General features: G+C 41.5%; 1 protein-coding gene across 3 annotated transcripts in view; it reads right to left on the bottom strand.

The window, feature by feature from the left end:
• Positions 1–20,549, bottom strand: part of LOC113582095 (serine/threonine-protein phosphatase 2A 55 kDa regulatory subunit B beta isoform-like) — a 47,203-nt gene that overhangs the window by 10,618 nt on the left and 16,036 nt on the right. The window contains exon 1 of one of the 3 annotated variants that reach the window (XM_027017711.3): positions 10,146–10,859. The exons of 1 other annotated variant lie outside the window; for it this stretch is intronic. In XM_027017711.3, coding sequence (XP_026873512.1) covers positions 10,146–10,215 — 70 coding nt within the window. In that variant the 5' untranslated portion in view covers positions 10,216–10,859. Of the gene's footprint in view, positions 1–5,950; positions 6,258–10,145; positions 10,860–20,549 lie in introns of those variants that run through there. One more of the 3 variants, XM_081698601.1, reaches the window with a different exon arrangement.

Genomic DNA, 20,549 nt, shown 5'->3' with positions numbered 1-20,549 from the left:
GCGGCTTCGTTCCACTGGAAAGAGCCACTGATTTCTTCTGCCCATTCATCACTACAGCTCCTAGCTGCCTTCACAGTCTGCCTACACAATGTCCGGTGCTCAACGCTCAAGCCGGTCCAGCATTTTCACCCAGATCATCCCAAGACACTTAACAAAACAGTATTGCAAAATGATGGCTTTTGTAATGCCAGTGTTCTCATGAACACACAATAATGCACAGGCAACATTCTGCTGAAAAGACTGAATGTTGCTTTATTTGCTGTGCACTGAAACACAGAACGAATGGAAGCAGAATGAACAAGGAAATTGAGAACTTTTAAAAGACTGATCGCATTCCAGCCAGTAACATTAAAGCAGTATCCTTCGGCAGCACCCCTAAATTGTACGGTGGTCTCATGCAGCACTCCTGTCCTACCTTTCAGATATCTCCTTCTATCCCTTGTAAAAAGATGCATCTGCCTTTGCTGAGGGCGGAGCGGCTTTAAAAGAGTTTGAGGAAACAGCCTCTTGAGGATGCTCCAGAGTATAACAGCCTCAGTGCTCTCCTGCAGTAGGAGACGCTCACCTGAGTCAGTTAATATAAATCAGTAGGGAGCACAAGCAGAATCTAATCTTTTCAGTGTGTATATGGCTTTGGTAGTACGGTCTTGTGATAAAAGGAGAGACACAAATGTAATGAAGACAGAAAGAAAGAGAGAGAATATTTTCTCACCCACTCCCCCCTCTGTGGATTTAAAGCTAGCTGAATGGGGAGAAGGAGGAAGCTGTTGCCATGGCAACCGCTTCCATTGCAGTTAGGAGAGGCGAATTACATCTCGCTGAGAAATCCGGGTGCCTACTCTACGCTAAGAGTCCCACGGCAACCTGAGCGAGTGGCCAGTGCACTGGCTTTCAGCACAGCAAACCACACAGGCAGACGAAGGCTGAGAGGGCTTTACTTTTCCTTATACTCTCACCATTAGCTTCTAGTTCACCGCCACCTCGAATACTTAGACGTGATCTGGTTAGGAAATGAATGCTTTGTGCTGGGCTTTCCTATGCTAGGATGCTTATTTCTTTCCCATGCTGCTGCAGTCAATAAGCATAATATCAGAGGAATCCTTTTTATCTCTCTGGCTCAGACAGCTGGTTATAGACACCATTTAAAAAATGAACAAACCACACACCATACCCCCTGACCAGCCACACCACCCACACCCACCTCCCCACCCATGACCCTCCCTACCACCACCAGCTTTTTTTTAAACCCTTTTGTAATGGACTTTATTTTGGTAAAAGCGTTCGCTCAGAGCTGCTGCCTGCTTTTGGGCCATAATGGACTGGAAATATGGGTGATGGTAGGGTGAGGAGAGGATAATGACAGCCCCCCACATTGGTTGCTGAACGCCTGGTTGCTGAATGCCTGGAGAAATATTAACAGGCATAGTGGGAATACCACATTTAGGCGGTTCAGTGGCCCTGTAGGTAACAGCTTAAAACCCTACACACAGACAAGTACAGATGTCTGATCCCCTTGATCTGGGTCATTCATGTGAGTATGGCCTCTGGTATTCAGTCAGATGAGGGAGAAAGATTGACAGCCAAACAGAAAGAGGAGACAGAGGCTGAGAAATACACCAGAGATCAGACAGATTTTGATAGCAGAAGCCCAAAGCAGCATGGCTGGACAAGACAGAGAATACATTCATCATAACTACAGTTATGAACTCTCCAGTTCTGAAATTCACCCAGTAAGGTAGAACTGACCTAACATGGCTCCAGGAGACCAGACTTCTGTGTATTCCTGTTTCCACGAAAATACCTGCTGGAGCATCTAGAAAGAAAGCTACATTTCACTTTAGCTTATATGGCAAAGAGCCTTTCAGTTGCATCCTATTTATATCTATAATAAATATAATTCCTTAGTTCTTCGGTCACTGGAGAAAAGGCAAATTTAGCATCTTAGCAGTGTCTGCTTCATTATCAACACATTATTCTTCTCAATAACAGCAGGAAAGAACTGATATACAGTGGTGTGAAAAAGTGTTTGCCCCCTTCCTGATATCTTATTTTTTGCATGTTTGTCACACTTAAATGTTTCAGATCATGAAACAAATTTAAATATTAAACAAAAATAAACATAAGTAAACACAAAATGCAGTTTGAAAAAGATTTTATTATTAAAGGGAAAAAAAATCCAATCCTACATGGCCCTGTGTGAAAAAGTGACTTCCCCCTAAATCTAATAACTGGTTGGGCCACCCTTAGCAGCAACAACTGCAATCAAGTGTTTGCCATAACTAGCAATGAGTCTTTTGCAGTGCTGTGGAGGGATTTTGGCCCACTCATCTTTGCAGAATTGTTGTAATTCGGCCACATTGGAGGGTTTTCGAGCACGAACTGCCTTTTTAAGGTCATGCCACAGCATCTCAATCAGATTCAGGTCAGGACTTTGACTAGGCCACTCCAAAGTCTTCATTTTGTTTTTCTTAAGCCATTTAGAGGTGGACTTGCTAGTGTGTTTTGGATCATTGTCCTGCTGCAGAAGTCAAGTGCACTTCAGCATGAGGTCACAAACAGATGGCTAGACATTCTACTTCAGGATTTTTTGGTAGACAGCAGAATTCATGGTTCCATTTACCACAGCAAGTCTTTCAGGTCCTGAAGCAGCAAAAAAGTCCCAGACCATCACACTACCACCACCATATTTTAGTGCTGGTATGATGTTCCTTTTCTGAAATGCTGTTACTTTTACACCAGATGTAATGGGACAGGTACCTTCCAAAAAGTTCAACTTTTGTCTCGTCAGTCCACAGAATATATTCTCAAAAGTCTTGGGGATCATCAAGTTTTCTGGCAAAACTGAGACGAGCCTTTATGTTCTTTTTGCTCAGCAGTGGTTTTCGTCTTGCAACTCTGCCATGCAGGCCATTTTTGCCCATTCTCTTTCTTATGGTGGAGTCATGAACACTGACCTTAACTGAGGCAAGTGAAGCCTGCAGTTCTTTGGATGTTGTTGTCGGGTCTTTTGTGATGAGTCATCGCTGCACTCTTAGGATAATTTTGGTCGGGCGGCCACTCCTGGGAAGATTTACCACTGTTCCATGTTTTCGCCATTTGTGGATAATGGCTCTCACTGTGGTTCACTGGAGTCCCAAAGCTTTAGAAATGGCTTTGTAACCTTTTCCAGACTGATAAATCTCAATTACTTTGTATCAAATTTTTCCTAAATTTCTTTGAATCACAGCATGCCATCTAGCTTTTAAAGATCTTTCGGTCTTTTTCACTTTGTCAGGCAGGTCCTATTTAAGTGATTTCTTGACTGAGAACAGGTGTGGCAGTAATCAGGCCTGGGTGTGGCTCTCCTTTTCCAAATATGTGATAAATCACAGTTAATTTATGTTTTAATGGGGGGGGATAACTTGTGTTATCTTTGTCTTATATTTAAATTAGTTTAATGATCTGAAACATTTAAGTGTGACAAAAATGCAATATATATATATATATAATCAGGAAGAGGGCAAACACTTTTTCACACCACTAAATTTAATTGTTTTCTTTGGCTGTGTCACCAGCTGGTGAGTAAAAAAAAAAAAAAGAAAGAAAAAAACCCCATAATAATCATGCTATTTTTCCACAATATTTTCAGATCCCCCCAAAAAATCAAGCCAGTGATGTGTAGCCGTCTGGAATGAATAAATCCTTCAGGAAGCCGGGTCAAAGGCCAGAGAGCCACAGCACAATATGCAGTCTAGAAAAAAACTGATCCATCCTCCAGAGCCACAGCTTCCTATCATCACTCACACACCATAAAGTAGGTTACCTTACAGACCTGTCCCTACCCAGCATCCCCAGGGGCCTTCAGACACGTGTGATAGGTGCAACCCCTCAGTAAGGGCTGGCTTGGGAAAAGAGTGAAATGAGACAACCCACTACCTCAAGCACACTAATAACGTCACCACAGCAAACTCCAATCCAGGCATTTCCCACCGACCGCATTCACAGATTGAATTTCCTCACCTTTGTGCAGATGTAATAAGTACAAAGTTACAAGTATAAATGAGGGATATCTTAATGGGAAACTAGTACACTGGGTGCCTAGCAAAGGCAGTGCTTCACGTCACTTAAGTTAATAGTTTAAGTAAACAGGGTTGTGAGACTATGAACTAAATAGCTGGGTCCTGTAGGGGTGTAGCTACTGTCTGTCTGCCCTCATGAAACTCAATGAGCCATGTGGTGCCTGAGCTCAGCAGTCTGCGATTCGAGAACAGCACAGATCCTGCGTATGTAGGTCACAGTGTGTCTGCTGCTACACAGCACCTGAACGAACACATGCACACAGACACGTTCCACTCTATAGCCAGCATCTTTGTGAAAGTCACTATGAAATGAAGAGTGTTTATATTTTCTGAGCAAAGCCAGTTGTGTAAGTAAAAGTGTATTGAAAAAAGAGGTGGCAGGGTAGTGGGTACTGGAAGGCTTTAACAATCCTCGGTCATGGCGATTGAGATTAGAGCACTACTGCTGAGCTCTGCATGACAAAGGATCAGGCTGCACACACACACACACACACGCTGAACATCCCTTCATATCAAAACGGAGCTCTCCCTTCAAGATTCAAGATCTGCCATGTGCTCAATAACAAATGCTAGGAGACATCAGGGCTCTGCAGGGCCATGGAGTGAACACACCAGAGTTGCTCTAAAATGGATGGAAACTAGTCAAAGTTGGCTTCCAGCCAAGAGACTTGGACTCATTCAGACTTGTACCCACATCATTTAGGGTTCAGTACACAGAAGCTCTGCATGTTTGCTTCTACACCTTAGTACTGTTCATAGAGAGCATGCGGAACGCAACAATACCATTGCTGCAAGAGAAACATTTCAGCCAAAATGTCTCTGATCATTTAATTAAAGTCACATCCTCTTGACAAAACAAGTCAAACAGAGATAGTAAGACTTCCTACCTTCCTTTGCATCCTATCAATTTTTTTACAAAGGAAAATGAGACCAAATTGACTGGGCAATCTCGTCCCTTTCAGTATTTCGATCCACAAACATGTGCTGAAGCAAAACAACAGCTGTGCAACCTGCCCACAGTTTTGTAACATGCGTCAGTCATATCATCTGACTCCCCGATGAGTGGACAGCAATCTGAGTCGATGGCTGTTTCAAAAGCAGAGGGAGAGAATAAGAGGCAATGAATACGGTAAATTTCACCAGACCACAAGACATGTTAAGGGAATCAGCTCCAGCACCTGCTGATTACAGACACCACAGTGACTGGTTCACTACAGCACACTCTCAAAGCACCACCTCTGTCTCCAAAACACAGCGCTCGGTGGAGGAGAGAGAAAAAGCTAATTAACCTTATTTCTTGGAAAAATGCCCCGTGGAAATAGGAGACTGGAGCAGGAATCACAGCAGAGGGGTTCGGTGGGTCTCCAGGGATACAGAGGGGAGTGTGTGTGTGTGTGTGTGTGTGTGTGTGTGTGTGTGTGTGTGTGTGTGTGTGTGTGTGTGTGTGTGTGTGTGTGTGTGTGTGTGTGTGTGTGTGTGTGTGTGTGTGTGCGCGTCTGTGTGCATATGAGTGGAGTGGAGGGTTGTTTGAAAGCTCACATTGAGCTTTTTTCACACATCATTAACAGATCCATAATTTAACCATAGATGCTCTGAACTTCCCAAATTAGAATAAAAGCAATAAGTGCCAGCAGAACACAAAGAGAAAAAGAGCAGGTATGCGAGAGACAGAGAGACAAAGGAGAGAGAAGGAGATTAGTTCGATGTTTGAAATGACCCGTTCTTCTTTTGTGATAAATATACAAAGAAGATATGTACAAATATAGAGACTGTGTGTTTGTTTGCTTGTGTGCATGTATGTCTGTGGGTGTATGTGTGCATGCTTGTGTGTGTTTTTCCTCATTCTCAGCTCCTAAAAGCTATGCAGAGGCATGATAAAACATGTTCCTTACTCACTCTACTTGGCTCCTTCTTGTCCCATATGGGTGCATTCTTCAATAAAGACTCAACACCCAGCAATTGCTGAATCTTTAATGTGTCCAGACCATGGCCATGTGTCCTCCCACTGACATGACAACATTTGTGCCTCATGGGTTTCTTCTCAATAATACATGTGACCCTTTGGGTTGCGGAGACATTTCTTTTTATGATTAAAATCATAAAGTGTAGCCCGGGGCCATTTGTGTTGGCAGTCTCTTTGCCGTGCTTCGTCCCCACCACCAACCCCTCCACCCCCTCGTTCATGTAGCAGTAATAATAACTGCAATGTGGGGCATTAACCCCGGATGAGAGGAGGGGCTGTAAATTGCACTGGCAGGGTGGGTCATCCCACCACAGGCTGTGCTCAGCCAATGTGCAAAGGTCATGTTGCCAGTAGTAAGGGCCTCTGCTGTATGAATGTAAAGGGAAAAACAATAATAGTAACTCAACATGGAATGTGTCATTTCTTGCTTTCAAAAGAAATGTTAACATAATTTGTAGTTACCCTGTTGGATACTTCACCTTTATTTTACAGTACCACCTTTAGCATGAGTCTTCTTTACAAAGGAACAACATGCTAATGTTGTGGAAAACAAAGCAAATACAGTCCAGATTAGCATTACACCATTCAGATGCTAACAGGCTCCAATGATATTTTATTCGCAGCCATATAAGTATCAAGACTGAAGTGTTAATTTAAACTTGCAGGGGGGCAAGTCTAGGAGCAGTAATGGCCTTTTCCTAGATTTACCAGCGAGAGTCTGCTGGATGGACTGTGGTTTGGATCTTTTTCCATGGAGCAGGGCTGGGTTCTTCCCCACTCTATACCCGCAATGCAGGCCCCACTACCCTCTCTCCGTCAGGCAATATATCACAACTGGGAAACGCTAGAGATGGCAGCCTCCCTGCCTGCTCCTCCCCACACACGCACACACACAGGGCCCTTGCCACTGGCGCTTGCTGAATTGGACTCGTAAAAGAGTGAAATTCGCAACTTAAAACGACTGCTATCAGGACGGCAGCTGCCTAGCCCTTTTCCACAGGCTGTTCAGCACAGGCACTGGAACGTAGAGATATGTAAATATGCAGGGGAGGTGTTGGGGCCAATTAAGCCCGCCGAGCCCAAACAAAGATGAAGGTCGAGCCTCCTTCACGGAAATGCCACATTCAATCGGCCACTATTAGTAATCTGTCATTCTGCTACAATTGGTGTTATGCTAATGATTCCCACTGACTCGGTACAGTCTTCTTGTTCTCCCCACACTGATGATAATGTGATCCAGAAATGTCTTTCAATTCAATTGTGACATTGCCCTCATTACTACCAAGATGTGAAATTCCATAAATGCTTTGCATATGAAATGCAGAAGAGTACTAATGCATATGTTAGCCCAGCAAAAGCTAACATGGCTCCCATGAATACCATTTTGAAGTCATAATAACATTATAGCCCATAACATCTCTATTAAAAAACTAATATTGCGATCAGTTAGGCATACCACAAGTTAACATAGCTTTTAGTACTCATTCATTAAATATTAATACTAAGATTAATGTAAAATGTCATTTTAAACCCACATGATTAAATGACAACTTTCTATGTTTTTTTTTCTGTTTGATACAAGAACATTGAAGAAAGATAATATATGGCATATTGGAAATTTAAACAATTCTACCCATGCCATTCTTATGCTCTGTGCTTAAGGGATGCCTGTCAGTGCCTTACTGGGTTTGGGACTGAAGAAACCCCTTCTGTGCTACAAAGTTACTTCCCAAAATCCAATTACCAGGACCATGGTACTTTAGTAAATTAGACAAATTGGTGTGTGCATGTGCTCTTTTGTGAGGTCACCTTACTGGGTCATATAACTATTCACATTGACTGTATGCTGAGAAAAGTCTATTGAATCATAATGATCATATTCTGCCATTGTAAAGAGCAGTACAGGCAATTACATCTGTATATAACCAAACCTCCTGTGCATTACACTGCATTAAGTTGAGTTTTGAGGGATCCCACTAGAGAATTCCTCCATCACTCCAATTTAGGCCATCCTACTAAAAACTCTGTGGTCTGTGCGAGTGTGTGTCTTTTTTTGTAGTTAAAGTGGTCACGTCATCACAACCACTCCCTGTGCGAGGCTTCCACAGCCTGAGGGACAGGAGAGAGTTTCTCTGGAACACAGTTCTAACCCTCAGGATGTCAATGCACAAGATCCATTCTCACCACCTGCTCTGTCCAGTCAGTGAGTCACTGTGGGTAGGGGATGGCCATAGAGGCGGGGCTGGGAAGACACTCAGCAGGTTGATGTCTGAGCTCACAAGCTAATATGAGGTGAGCACCACATTTTTAGGCTGCATTTTAAAGATACAGACACCCAGCATAGACAGTGAAATATGAGGCATGATGGCACTCAGTTATAAACTAGCACCAAAAAGCCCAGCAGGACTAAAGGGAGTGGCTATACTCAACAACAGCTTTGTCATACCTGTGTCTGTGTAAAGGATCTGTAGGTCTGTTCATAGTGGAAGGGGTCTCACCAGCACTCAAACTGAGCTCAAATTTAACATTGTTTCTCCTTGGTTTGACCTTTTGAGCTCACTGCTGAGGAGCTCAATGCTCTACAATTGCAGACTCATTTTCTTTATATAGTCAGTCACACTATCTGTCACTGTAACATCACAGCATCTGCCACTAGCCCATTAACCTTTGCTTATATTCCATTCAATACAACAATGTGATAATGAGCATATAATACACTCAACTTCTCTATAAGTGAACTGACATACATATGTATAAGAACAGTGACAGAGCATTTAGAGTCAAGAGGTTGCTAATAGTGTGTGTGTTTAGAGTCATGAGGTTGCAGGTTGCTAATAGTGTGTGTGTGTGTGTGTGTGTGTGTGTGTGTGTGTGTGTGTGTGTGTGTGTGTGTGTGTGTGTGTTTGCCAGAGAAAAAGAGAGAAAGTCTATCACTAGACATGGAGTTACAATGTGATTTACACCCTAGGCTGGAGCTCTTGAACAGGTCATAAACTGGGGTCCTCAGATCTTGCAGGCTGCTGATTGCATCGCTCCACTGGGCCTATTTTACATAGGCTCCCAAAGCTATTTATCACCACCCAGGATGCTGCCCTCTGATGGGTGAGGGGCCAGACTTTTGCCCCTTCATAGCTCAGTGCATGGTGGAAGGGGTCTCAGATTAAATGTGTTGGACTGCATCCACTTCCACACTTCCACACACGTCACAATTAACCTTAAACCCTTAAATAAACCTTTAAAAACTACTGGCCAAACTTATTTCTGGTACCAATTAAAGAAAAAGACAATATAAAAATAAATAAAATAAATTAAAATTAAAAATAAAAATAAAAAGGTGCAACTGCAGGTATACCTTGTTTCCCTGCCAGGCACATTCTTCCAGATCTCTCTCTTGTTCACCTCTCCATGAATGGATGCCATATAATCAGATTACATGCCATATAATCACAAATACTGTAATCTAAATTATTGTGTAATCTTACTAGATTGCTGAATTTCTGAGTTGATTTTTTTTTTTTTCCACAATAACTTATTCTGAATCATCCTCAACACGTGTAATCCACGTGCAAATGTTCACGAAGCAATTCTTGATCCAGGGTCTGTGTCATGTCTGCCCTAGAAAAATATCTTATAAAGTAACAAATTTCAGTAGTCACGAACTACACAAGAGAAGCGCTAATGCTCGCAAATGTCTGAGTCACTCTGCGCGTCACTACTCAGTGAAAGGTGCCATAGTAACACCTAAAACCAGAATGTGGGAAAAGAGCATGTGATCATTTTATACGTGGCTATAACACATTTTCGTAGAAAGGGGTACTAAAAGAACATATTAGTGTCCTAACATACATTACTTTGGCACAGATTTATTTTCAGTGTTACCGAGTTGTTTGTTGTTACAAAACACATATCATCCTTATTGTACCCAGCACTGCTAAACCTCGTTCGAGAACTGGATAAACTAGGTGGGGTCCTGAAAGCAACATGTATGCCAACGTAGCCTACCTAACCTATATCACTGTTTCCCCTCCCCCCACCGCGACTGACGCCTTAGACATTTGCTATGCGGTTCATTCAACTGCCCGACAAATGAAAAGAAAAAAAAAAAAAAAAAAAAAAAGAGCTACCTTCGGTTGCATAGTTGTGGTCCCGAAGGAAACTGTTGTTGATTTTTCGGTTGTCAATCTCCTCCTCCATTTATGATACCGTTATATCGGAAGCTTAAGGTGGGCATACAAGAATCCATCATGGATCCAAACATCAGCAGGCGGTACGCGGGTCCATCGCGCCGTTTGCCATGACACCGGTCGCCCCTCTGATGTAGGTGAATGCCCAACTGATGTTACCGGCGGCTGTTTTCCTTCCACCTCGGGGGGCATCGACTGTACAGCTTGAAGTCAGAGAGGCGTCCCACGGAGTGCAGTCAGAGCAGGCGCGGCTGGAATAATCGTTCAGTAATTCATCTTCAGCGCGTGGGAACCACTTCTTAAATCGTAGAGCTGCACTACTGATGTACTTTCCTTTCTTGATGCGTGAAATGTAGGAGAATTGGGACGGAATAGGACGGCCGATTTTGCATGAATTGTTTTAAATGAAGTGCACCGGACGCGGCGATATAGATTTGAGTTGAGACGTGAGCTTCTGAAGTAAAGAGGCGGGGTTAAATGCTAAGCGTTAGTGCGTCTTCGTCTAAGCGTTATTCGTCTTATTTAGATGTTGCATCTAAAATGCAAATCTTAATCGACCTATTTAGACAGTTTCCTGCTTCAGTTCATTTTTGGCTTCTAACCTCCTAAATCACAGACCAGCCCCTGTACCACTCGAATAAAGACTCCTCCCACTGACATTGGCGCTGTCCAGTACTGAAATGACAGCACATGTCAAAACTAGCTGGTCCTCAGCGTGACACGAGGACTGTGCAGCAGGCAGGAGCACGCCTATCAAATCGACGGCTTAAAAACTGAACAGAGGATGATTAATTATTGGGAATTTAAATAATGTTATCAATTTCAACTGTCTGCTAATAGTCATACTGCGATTCGAAAACCCCCATCCTCTAGTTTGCTTGCCCTACACGAAAAGCGGCGCCATATGCGAAATAAGACACAAGCTGGTAAGTACTGCCCATTTTAAAATATAAATGGCACACAAAGAAAGGTCACAGTGGACTCAATAAGAAAACCCCGAAAACCAGGTTTCAGACAAAATCTTTTACGTCAACAACACTCCTTAAGTAATCGCAGACCATGCGATAAGTAATACGATTAGACACCTTGCCGTCGGCGAATTAACTCTGAAAAGATTTGATTTACATTCTGGTTGTAATATTACATTCTGCGGGGACTTTGTCCGCCTCACCCTAAAGCCTTAATCTTATGCATTACATTTTTATATACAACATAGAACAAGACACAATAACTCAGACATGACATCATAAAATGATTAGAAAAGAGTATGAATATGAAGTGAAAATATTGAGAAAAGAATGGCAATTTTCACCATCGTTAACCCTCACTACCGATCAATATAATATGCAAATATGCAAGATTACAGTAAAACTTATTTTGCAGTAGAAATGGAGCAGAGACAGTCTAGGCCAATTTAGGGAACCCTATTCAATTCTTTGTGTGCAAGAGATATGCCTGATGTGATCTTTTTTATAAGCCATAGCCAAAACCAAACTTAGACTGAAAGAGCAAGCAATCAACAACAATTTTAAAATTAATCCTTGTTTTGGGGTATGAATATGCTAGAAGAATCCCCACTTTAACATATCATTGGTTCAGATGGCTTTGTTACCCTAAACAAAGCTCTTACCATTATTTAAACAGGTTGGGGGGGGGGGGGGGGGGAATCAATGAGTTTCTGTCAAGACAGGGAGGCTGGAGCTGATGACAAATTCCACCTGGCATCTTCTAATGATCAACAGGCCAGGTTAGGATCTGTCTGTCTGAAGAGGAAAAGAGGGCGGGAGGGAGGGAGGAAGCAGTGACTAGGGAGAAAGAGACAGATGAAGCCAAAAACAGAACAACCAAATGAAAGAAAGACAAAGTGAGTGAATGCAAATGAAGAGGCAGGTTACAGCACAGCATGATAAAAAAATGTCATTCAAAAGCTATGAGATCAGAGCCAGAGGCTATCTGGTCTTAAACTCAGAGGTAATCCTTTAGCTGTCCATAACTTTCCATATCCCCTGTCTAAAGGGGGACCACATGCTTTTTCTGTTTGTGTCATAAAGTGAATGAGGCACTTGCAGTTCAGTTCTAGCATCTCACATTAAATAACTATTTTTCTCTTTAAAAAAAGATGTTTTTATTAGGTTTTTCACTATGGTGCTGCAGGGACTGTTTTGCTGATTCTGGATTGAAAACCTGAGCAGTCTAATGCAACATCCTGTGGGAAAGTTAGTTCTTGCCTCACTCCACTGTGCAGAGACAGATTCTTTAGGTACTCAAGGCTTTGGGGCTCCCATTATTATGCACTTTAGCCCATGCAGACATGTGCATCAGTGCTGTACCATGAAACATAGAATAAATAGACCACCATGATATTTTAGTCATGGCCAATTGCCTGCATTGATGGGAAGAAATTGCCTGACCTGGGGGTGACTTTCCATACCTGCCTTTGGATGCATGCATCCCAAACCAGTTGGATATTGAGGAATGCCAAATGAACTAGACTTTGATTGACAACAGCAGCAGCATTAGATCATGTCCTATCAATACCTCATTACTGATTTAGCTCTGAATATATTCTGCTAAATTGAGCATAACTGTTTTTTGGGGTTGTTTTTTTTTGCATATTGACTGCCAGACAGGGCTGCTTTCACAGCCTTCACACTCGAAAGAGTAGAACCCTTGTGTAATTCACAGTAATAGTATTTGCATGGGGGACCATTGGTAGGTTGTGCCTGAGAAAGATTAACAAATATTTGTTATGATACAACAGAAGGAAAAATCCCTTTTCAATCTCACCATAACACTTGTAGGAGCCAAATAGCTTCTAATAGACTTAGGCAAGTACAGAGTATTTTATTTTCATTTATATGCATAATTTTGAAATGTATATTATTTGATGTTTGGACATTCAGCTATAATTCATCCAATAGCTTTACCTTAATGCCTTTGCCTTGACACTATGCAAAATTGGGTGAAAGATATGACGTGGAGTTCATGTGGGGATTTTTATGTTTGTTTGTTTTTTTTTGTTTGAATTCCTTTAAGAACAGAGCTGCATGGATTTCTGAATGTGTCTTTGTGCCTTGGACTGATTTTAGATTTGTAGAAATATGTTCCTAAGACACGTGATATACAATTAATATATGTAAATGTAAATATTATTATAGTGGATTCTTCTGTTTTCAGTTGAAGTAGAGTAAATAAAGTAAAAGATTATACCAAAGATCTTTGTGGTTTAGGTAGATCGGCTACCAATGTGCAACACGTGTAAGTTATAGGGATGTTTTGATTTTTTATTAAAAAACCCATAACAATACTAATTTATTAACTTCACCCAGACCAACGGAATATTGAAATAATCAGGCAAGCCACTGTGCATTCTTTTACTATGACCTGTTTCATGGTAGTACAATACCAACACAGAATTCTCCAGGATCTCAACTGCAAGAGAAGAGCCAGGCTGTTGCACACAGAGAAAATACAAAGAACAAAATAAGACACATTTGGACAGAATGGGCAAGAGAGTGTATGGTGCATGTCTGTGTGCGTGTGTGTGTGTGTGTGTGTGTGTGTGTGTGTGTGTGTGTGTGTGTGTGTGTGTGTGTGTGACGTGACTGAGAGAGAGAGAGAGAGAGAGAGAGAGAGAGAGAGAGAGCGAGCAGTTGGACCAGATGGATGTGTAGTTTTGGTTGAGTGCCTTAAACGTAGCCCAGAGGCTCTTTATCAGCCAGGTTACCAGTGATGCTTTTGTGGTTAAATCACTGAGTGCTTCATTCCGTCTCTGTGTTCATACTGACATTTACATGTATCAACTAGTGAATGAAAGCAAACAGCTCATCCAAACATGGATGCTACACTTATTTTTAAATTTAAAGTTTTAAAGGAGGCAAAGCATGCATGCTGTTCTCTACAGCATTCCTAAAATAACACATACACATATGGACACATAGACATTTGAGTGCACACACACACACACACACACATGCACACATATGTATACACTCATGACTGCACACATACAAGCATGTACACACACACAAACAAAGGGCACAATATATAGTGATATAGTACATAGGGAACTGCACTGAAAAAAAGGCATTCCCATATTCTCATTTAGTGTACTATAGCTACTCCACCAGTTCTGACTGTATTGGCTATAGTACTGCTCAAGGGGAAATACTTTACCATCACACTGGTTGCTAGGAAACTGCTTGTGGTGCAGCACTGCTATGCAGCACAACAGCTGTCTATATAATTGGATCATTGGAAATCCTAAACATTACAATTCATCTAGTATTTATCCTAATGCAGCTTAAGGAGATCGGAACAGCTTTTACAACATAAGGGTTAATGACGTAGACACCAAAAATTATTCCAGAAATTGCTTGCTTATTTGAAGGGTACGAGTTACACCTAGGATATAGAGGCGCACCAATGCTGACACTGTTTTCAATATGTTTTCATGAGCCACACTAAACAATAGCTACTACACAGGGAAAATGTAGGCATTTCCGTATGTGCATGTATATAATTTATTCATCAATGTGGCTGTACATTTATCTATAATTACTAAAGTATTCTGGCTGAGCTGCAGAGCATTGTTGTTAGGAGATAATGGAAGGTAAAGGTATTCAGCACCCCTCCTCGATCAGCACGTTGGAGAGCTCCATTCAACATCTCACGCATAGCCACCATCTGAATGTGCACAGGATGAAGCTAATACATTTAATAATTGGGCTATCAAAACTAATGCATGTGGCATCAGGGGAAATGGGGGATGGTGGGTAAACTATAACTAGTGAAGTTTGTTGATTTGTTTTTTCCACTGTCTAAAATTTCAGCATTACTGTAATCTTTTAATTAGGGCTAGGTTTCCGTAGCAATTATCTGTAATTACACCCATTTCTACTGCTATTTTGTATGTCTGTAGAGGAGAAATCCATACTTTCCCTGCAATTACAGCCTAAAATCCACTGTTCTTCATGCTGGCACTCAAAAAAACAGGATCCCTATTGATTCACTGGAACATCTCAACTCTAATGATGAATATTTAAACAGTGATAAGACAGGTATAGAAATAGGAGTATATTTTCCTACAGGTATGTTAAAGCAGACATATACACACTACCATAACACTCCACATTTTCTTATGGGGCCTGGCCCCCACCATTCTCCCTGTCCCCAGGATGCACACCCTGTAATCTGCTGGACAATCCCATTTGGTCGAGCAGCTGCCCACCAAGATCACAGGGGCGCAAGGCTGGTGCAGCCAGACCTGCAGGGTTGCCAAGCTGTCGACTGACGACCTGACATGGGCCACCCACCCTGGGTCAGTCTCTCTTTCTCTTGTTCTCTCCCCCTCTCTTTTGCTCTTTCTGTCTTTTTACTCTCTCTCGCTGACATCCTCTCTGCTCCTCTTTTTCTTATCCTCTATAACCGGGCAACCCACTTCAAACCCACAGGCCATTTCAGCAAAACACCCTACTAGAGCTCCAGCTCTCTAAGACAGGTGGAGTTTGGTGCCTGTTACTGTGATAACGGGTATATTACAGCTAATGTATTGCTGTATTGTATTAATCAGACAGCAGAGGAACAAAGCGTGGCAGTATTTCATATGAGATAAATTAATCAGGTATAGTATGAAATATCAAATAACACAATATAGGCATTTTCTGTGCTAGCTCTACCTTGGGTTTTAGCAAGTCTAAACTTCATCTAGTTCTGATGCCATACTAATAGAGTGATGAGGTAATCATCTAAGTCTTGACTGCAACACCAACACTGCAACCTAAAATTTGATTTTGGATTTAATACATTATTTAGGTCAGAAGATGGGCATATGTGGCTTTGGAGTGTGAGGGGAATACTGGTGTTGGGGTATGAACAGGAAGCCCCTGCTGCAGTGAGCATGAGTGATGGATTAGAACAGGCGGCACCATATGGCATTGATCATGTAGGAGCCAGAGAAACCATCCTCTCCTTTACAGAGGAACAAATCGGATTGAAAGGTCTTTAAGAAAGTGTGTGTGTGGATGTAAGGTGGGGGGTGTTGGGGTGGGAAGGTGGGTTCCCTCATTCAATAAGTAATTTAGAGAATGCCAACATATTTACAGCAACAGATGACCCACAACCACTGACCATTCTCTCAGTTATGACATAGGAGTATATTTAAGCATGTTCATATTTGTGTTAATATTTTATCAAAATTGTTGCTATAATTTATAAAAAAAAAAATTCTAAATTGCAAATATTTATATTATATTGTTAATATGATATGCAAACCTGACATCAAAATGATCCAAACTTTCATATATTCTTAGTGTTTCTATTTTCCTTCACTGACATTAGTAATAGAGCCTCTTTGGCACTTTTTATAAAATGTAGTCAACACAATTTATATTAATAAATTATATGTCAATTCTATATAATTATAAATATGTATAAATACATCCCATAGTCACCACGATTTGTATAATAATATAATGAATGATCATTTTTTGGTTATTATAATTAACACATAATTTATAACAAATATTAATACAAAAAGAGGGACAGTAGAGCTTATGTAACACCACCATCTTCTGGCATGATGTAGCAGTCTCAAGATGAACAATAACTGAAATTAAACTCAAGAGGGCGCTAAATCCTCAGAATTGCAATATTGCCTCATTCCAGCACTTTGCCCATTGCATTTTAAGAGGAGCAATAAATAAAAAGATATGCTTTATGTTCCTGTATTTATTTTGTGGCTCATATCCCTCTGTAAGTGTATGTCAAAGGCAACCTCCAAAGGCCGCAACTGCTAAATGGGGTACTACTGCTACTGCAGACAACACACAAAACACACAAAACACATTTAAAATGGGGAAGGTAAGTAGGTGCTTACTTGCACACAGTCAAAGACATACACACACAAGCATACACAAACACACACACACACACACACACACACACACGCACACACACACGCGTGCACACACACACACACACACACACACACACACACACACACACACACACACACACACACACACACACACACACACACACACACACACACACACGCGCCCTGTCGTATGTCAAAACACCACCTTACCAGCATTACTTGTGATCTAACAAGTGCTATCCTTGAACTGAGTTCTTAGGGAGATTTAAACAGAAGCTTTCAGAGCCCCAGGCCTACCCACTGAGTCAGCAAGTCCCCAAAATACTTGCCAACATTTCTCTCTCTCACACACACACACACACACACACACAAACACACACATCCCTCTGGCTCTGACAATCTCTTTGACTTAAACTCAGCCTTGCCATGATACATTACAATATAGCACAACAGGGCTCAACTTGAATCTGCTTTCAGCCAAACCTCCAGAGAACCACATGCCCTACTCAGTTATTCGCTCGAGGGCACACTGCACAAAGAGGGCACAGACCGCTGTCTAAGAGGCAGAGAGCAGAGAGCCCAGTCCACATACAGACTTCTCATTTCAACCACTTCCCTCACTCTGGTGTCCTCAATTTCATGGTCTTAGTCTACTGGCAGGAAATGGAAGTGTTGCCAGTTGCTCTGCTTCAACATATCCAACCAGTGATACATCTCAGAGCAGCTTGGTCCGAAGCCAAAAAACATCATTAGCTCAAAATACATCATTGTTCTCATCATGTACAACAGCCACAAGGCTTTGCCCATAACTTTTGAGTTCCTCTGAAAAAATAAAACTGAAACTTTAGACGGGGAGCAGCGGTTGTGATTCCACCACCACTTTCTGAATTTTATGAATAGGGGATTTGAAAACTGGCTGAGGCTGCACGGTTTCCTAGAGCTAAAATTCTGCAGCAGTGCAGCTTCTGTGAAAAGAGTGGATGAAAATCCAGCCTTGGGAGCTTTCAGTTAAAATGCCTGGGCATACCTACAATAACACAACAATCTGTACTACACACAAAAAGACACCCTCACAGCAGTAATAACATTTTTAATAGTACACAAACATATACAGACAAAGTCAGAAACGCACGCACACAGAAACTTGCTTAAAGACATTCTTGCGGGTCTTGATCGTGCCACCCATTAATGCACACACACACACACACACACACACACACACACACACACACACACACACACACACACACACACACACACACATTTAGAGCTCCGGATGTATTGGCTTCCAGCTGTATTGGCTTTTTGCATGAGTCTCCTGGAAATACAGGGTGACTATTGTTCAGGAACTTTCTCTAAATTCAAATTAGACTTAATAGCAGAACTATATTTAGAGTTCCTTTTATAATACTGTAACAATAATATTAATATTTTATCTTTCTCTACAGTATTGCCAAGTAATTATAATACTGGTAACAATGACTACAATAATAACAGAGCAACTAGGGAAGTATAGTTGTGTCTCCTACTTAATAAAAACAGCAGGTAGATTAAGGTGCCAGAAACACCAAGGTCAAGGGTTAGATTCCCAAGGAGAACACATATTGTTATATCTATAAATATGTTAGTCACTCTGGGTAACAGCACCTGTCAAATGCTGTAAATGTAATGAAATGTAAGAAACATGCCCCTAGAAATCCATTAGTTTGCTACTGCTGTGATTCAATGTACAGTTTGTGCTTTAACAAGTCGCAAACTGTGTACATGAACTATACATGAAGTTCTTTGTAGCACTATTTGTTTTCTCCCTGAAACACAAGGCTGCAATTCCTGAGAATTAGGCTCACCTAACAGCTAAAATGTGACAGTTCTTATAAAGCTAGGTAGCTAACGTTAACTACCCTACCTTAAGCTTACTGGTCAAAGCAGAACATATCATTAGCTAGATAAGGTAAAGACACAAATTGCCACATTAAGCTAAAGTTTTTATCCAAAAAGGCCTCCACCTAAAGTTAGAGAAAATAATTAATCTCGAATGTAATCCATAGATAGAGGCTAACTGGTAATATGAGTAGGCTATAATGAGTCATCCGCTGCCTGGTCTGTGTCACCCCTGGGTGGGGTGGGGGGGGGTTCACCATCACAGACCGCAGGACGTGGGCCAGTGGGAAAGGGAAGAAGGGGGAATGATGGCCCCTCCGTGTGATTTTTCCACAGACTCAGACAATCACGTTGTTTAGAGCTGAATGCTGTGCCTGTCTCGGTTTTAGTTTAATCATGCTCTTTTTAGTTTTACTAGTGCTAGTCGATAGAGTTTACTGATCTTTTTGGTTATCTTCCGCATTTAGCCTTGTTAGTCAGCTCCCTTTTCTGCTTATTCTGTGTGATTGTCAAGAATACGCTGTCAAATAAAAGTGATATTCTTGAGCAGAAATAGCATTCTCTGGTTCATCTTCATTGCCAACATTACACAGGTGTCAGACATGGGATGGTCGCATTTCCTTTTAGCTTGCCATCTCCCTTCGCTTCTACGTTTCTTTGCTTTGACCACGGTTTATGCCACAAAAGGCGACTGGGTCTGCCCTTCCAATGGCTCTATTTATGTTTGGCTTATCTTCCCCCCATTTTCACCATTTAGTTCCCTGTTCCATGTGCTCTGTGTGAGTCTTTTTCAATAATGCACTGTTGAATAAAAGCTGTTCTTGAGTAGAAATTGTCTGGTTTTTCTTCCACAGTGACATTACAATAATCTCTCTCTCTCTCTCTCTCTCTCTCTCTGTGTGTGTGTGTGTGTGTGTGTGGAAAAACTGTTTGCCCCTAACTGATATCTTTTTTTTTTTTTTTTTTTTTTTTTGCCATGTTTGTCACACTTAAATGTTTCAGATCATCAAACAAATTTGAATATTAGACAAAGACAAGTAATCACAAAATGCAGTTTTTAAATGAAGGTTTTTATTATTAAGGGGAAAAAAATCCAAACCTACATGGCACTGTGTGAAAAAGTGATTGCCCCCACCTGTTAAAACATAAATTAACTGGTTTATCGGATCTTTGGAAAGCTGAGCTCAATTTTTCTAGCCACACCCAGGCCTGATTACTGCCATACCTGTTCTCAATCAAGAAATCACTTAAATAGGACCTGCCTGACAAAGTGAAGTGGACCAAAGGATCCTCAAAAACTAGACGTCATGCTGCAATCCAAAGAAATTCAGGAACAAATTAGATACAAAGTAATTGAGATTTATCAGTCTGGAAAAGGTTATAAAGCCATTTCTAAAGCTTTGGGACTCCAGCAAACCACAGTGAAAGCCATTATGCACAAATGGCAAAAACATGGAACAGTGGTAAATCTTCCCAGGAGTGGCCGGCCGACCAAAATTACCCCAAGAGCGCAGCGACGACTCATCCAAGAGGTCACAAAAGACCCGACAACAACATCCAAAGAACTGCAGGCTTCACTTGCCTCA

The sequence above is a fragment of the Electrophorus electricus genome, chromosome 16 (genome assembly GCF_041902795.1).
Source record: "Electrophorus electricus isolate QZ-2024a chromosome 16, ASM4190279v1, whole genome shotgun sequence".
Lineage (NCBI taxonomy): Eukaryota > Metazoa > Chordata > Actinopteri > Gymnotiformes > Gymnotidae > Electrophorus > Electrophorus electricus.
The sequence above is the reverse complement of the archived record's forward strand: the minus strand, read 5'-3'. Positions and strand labels throughout refer to the sequence as shown.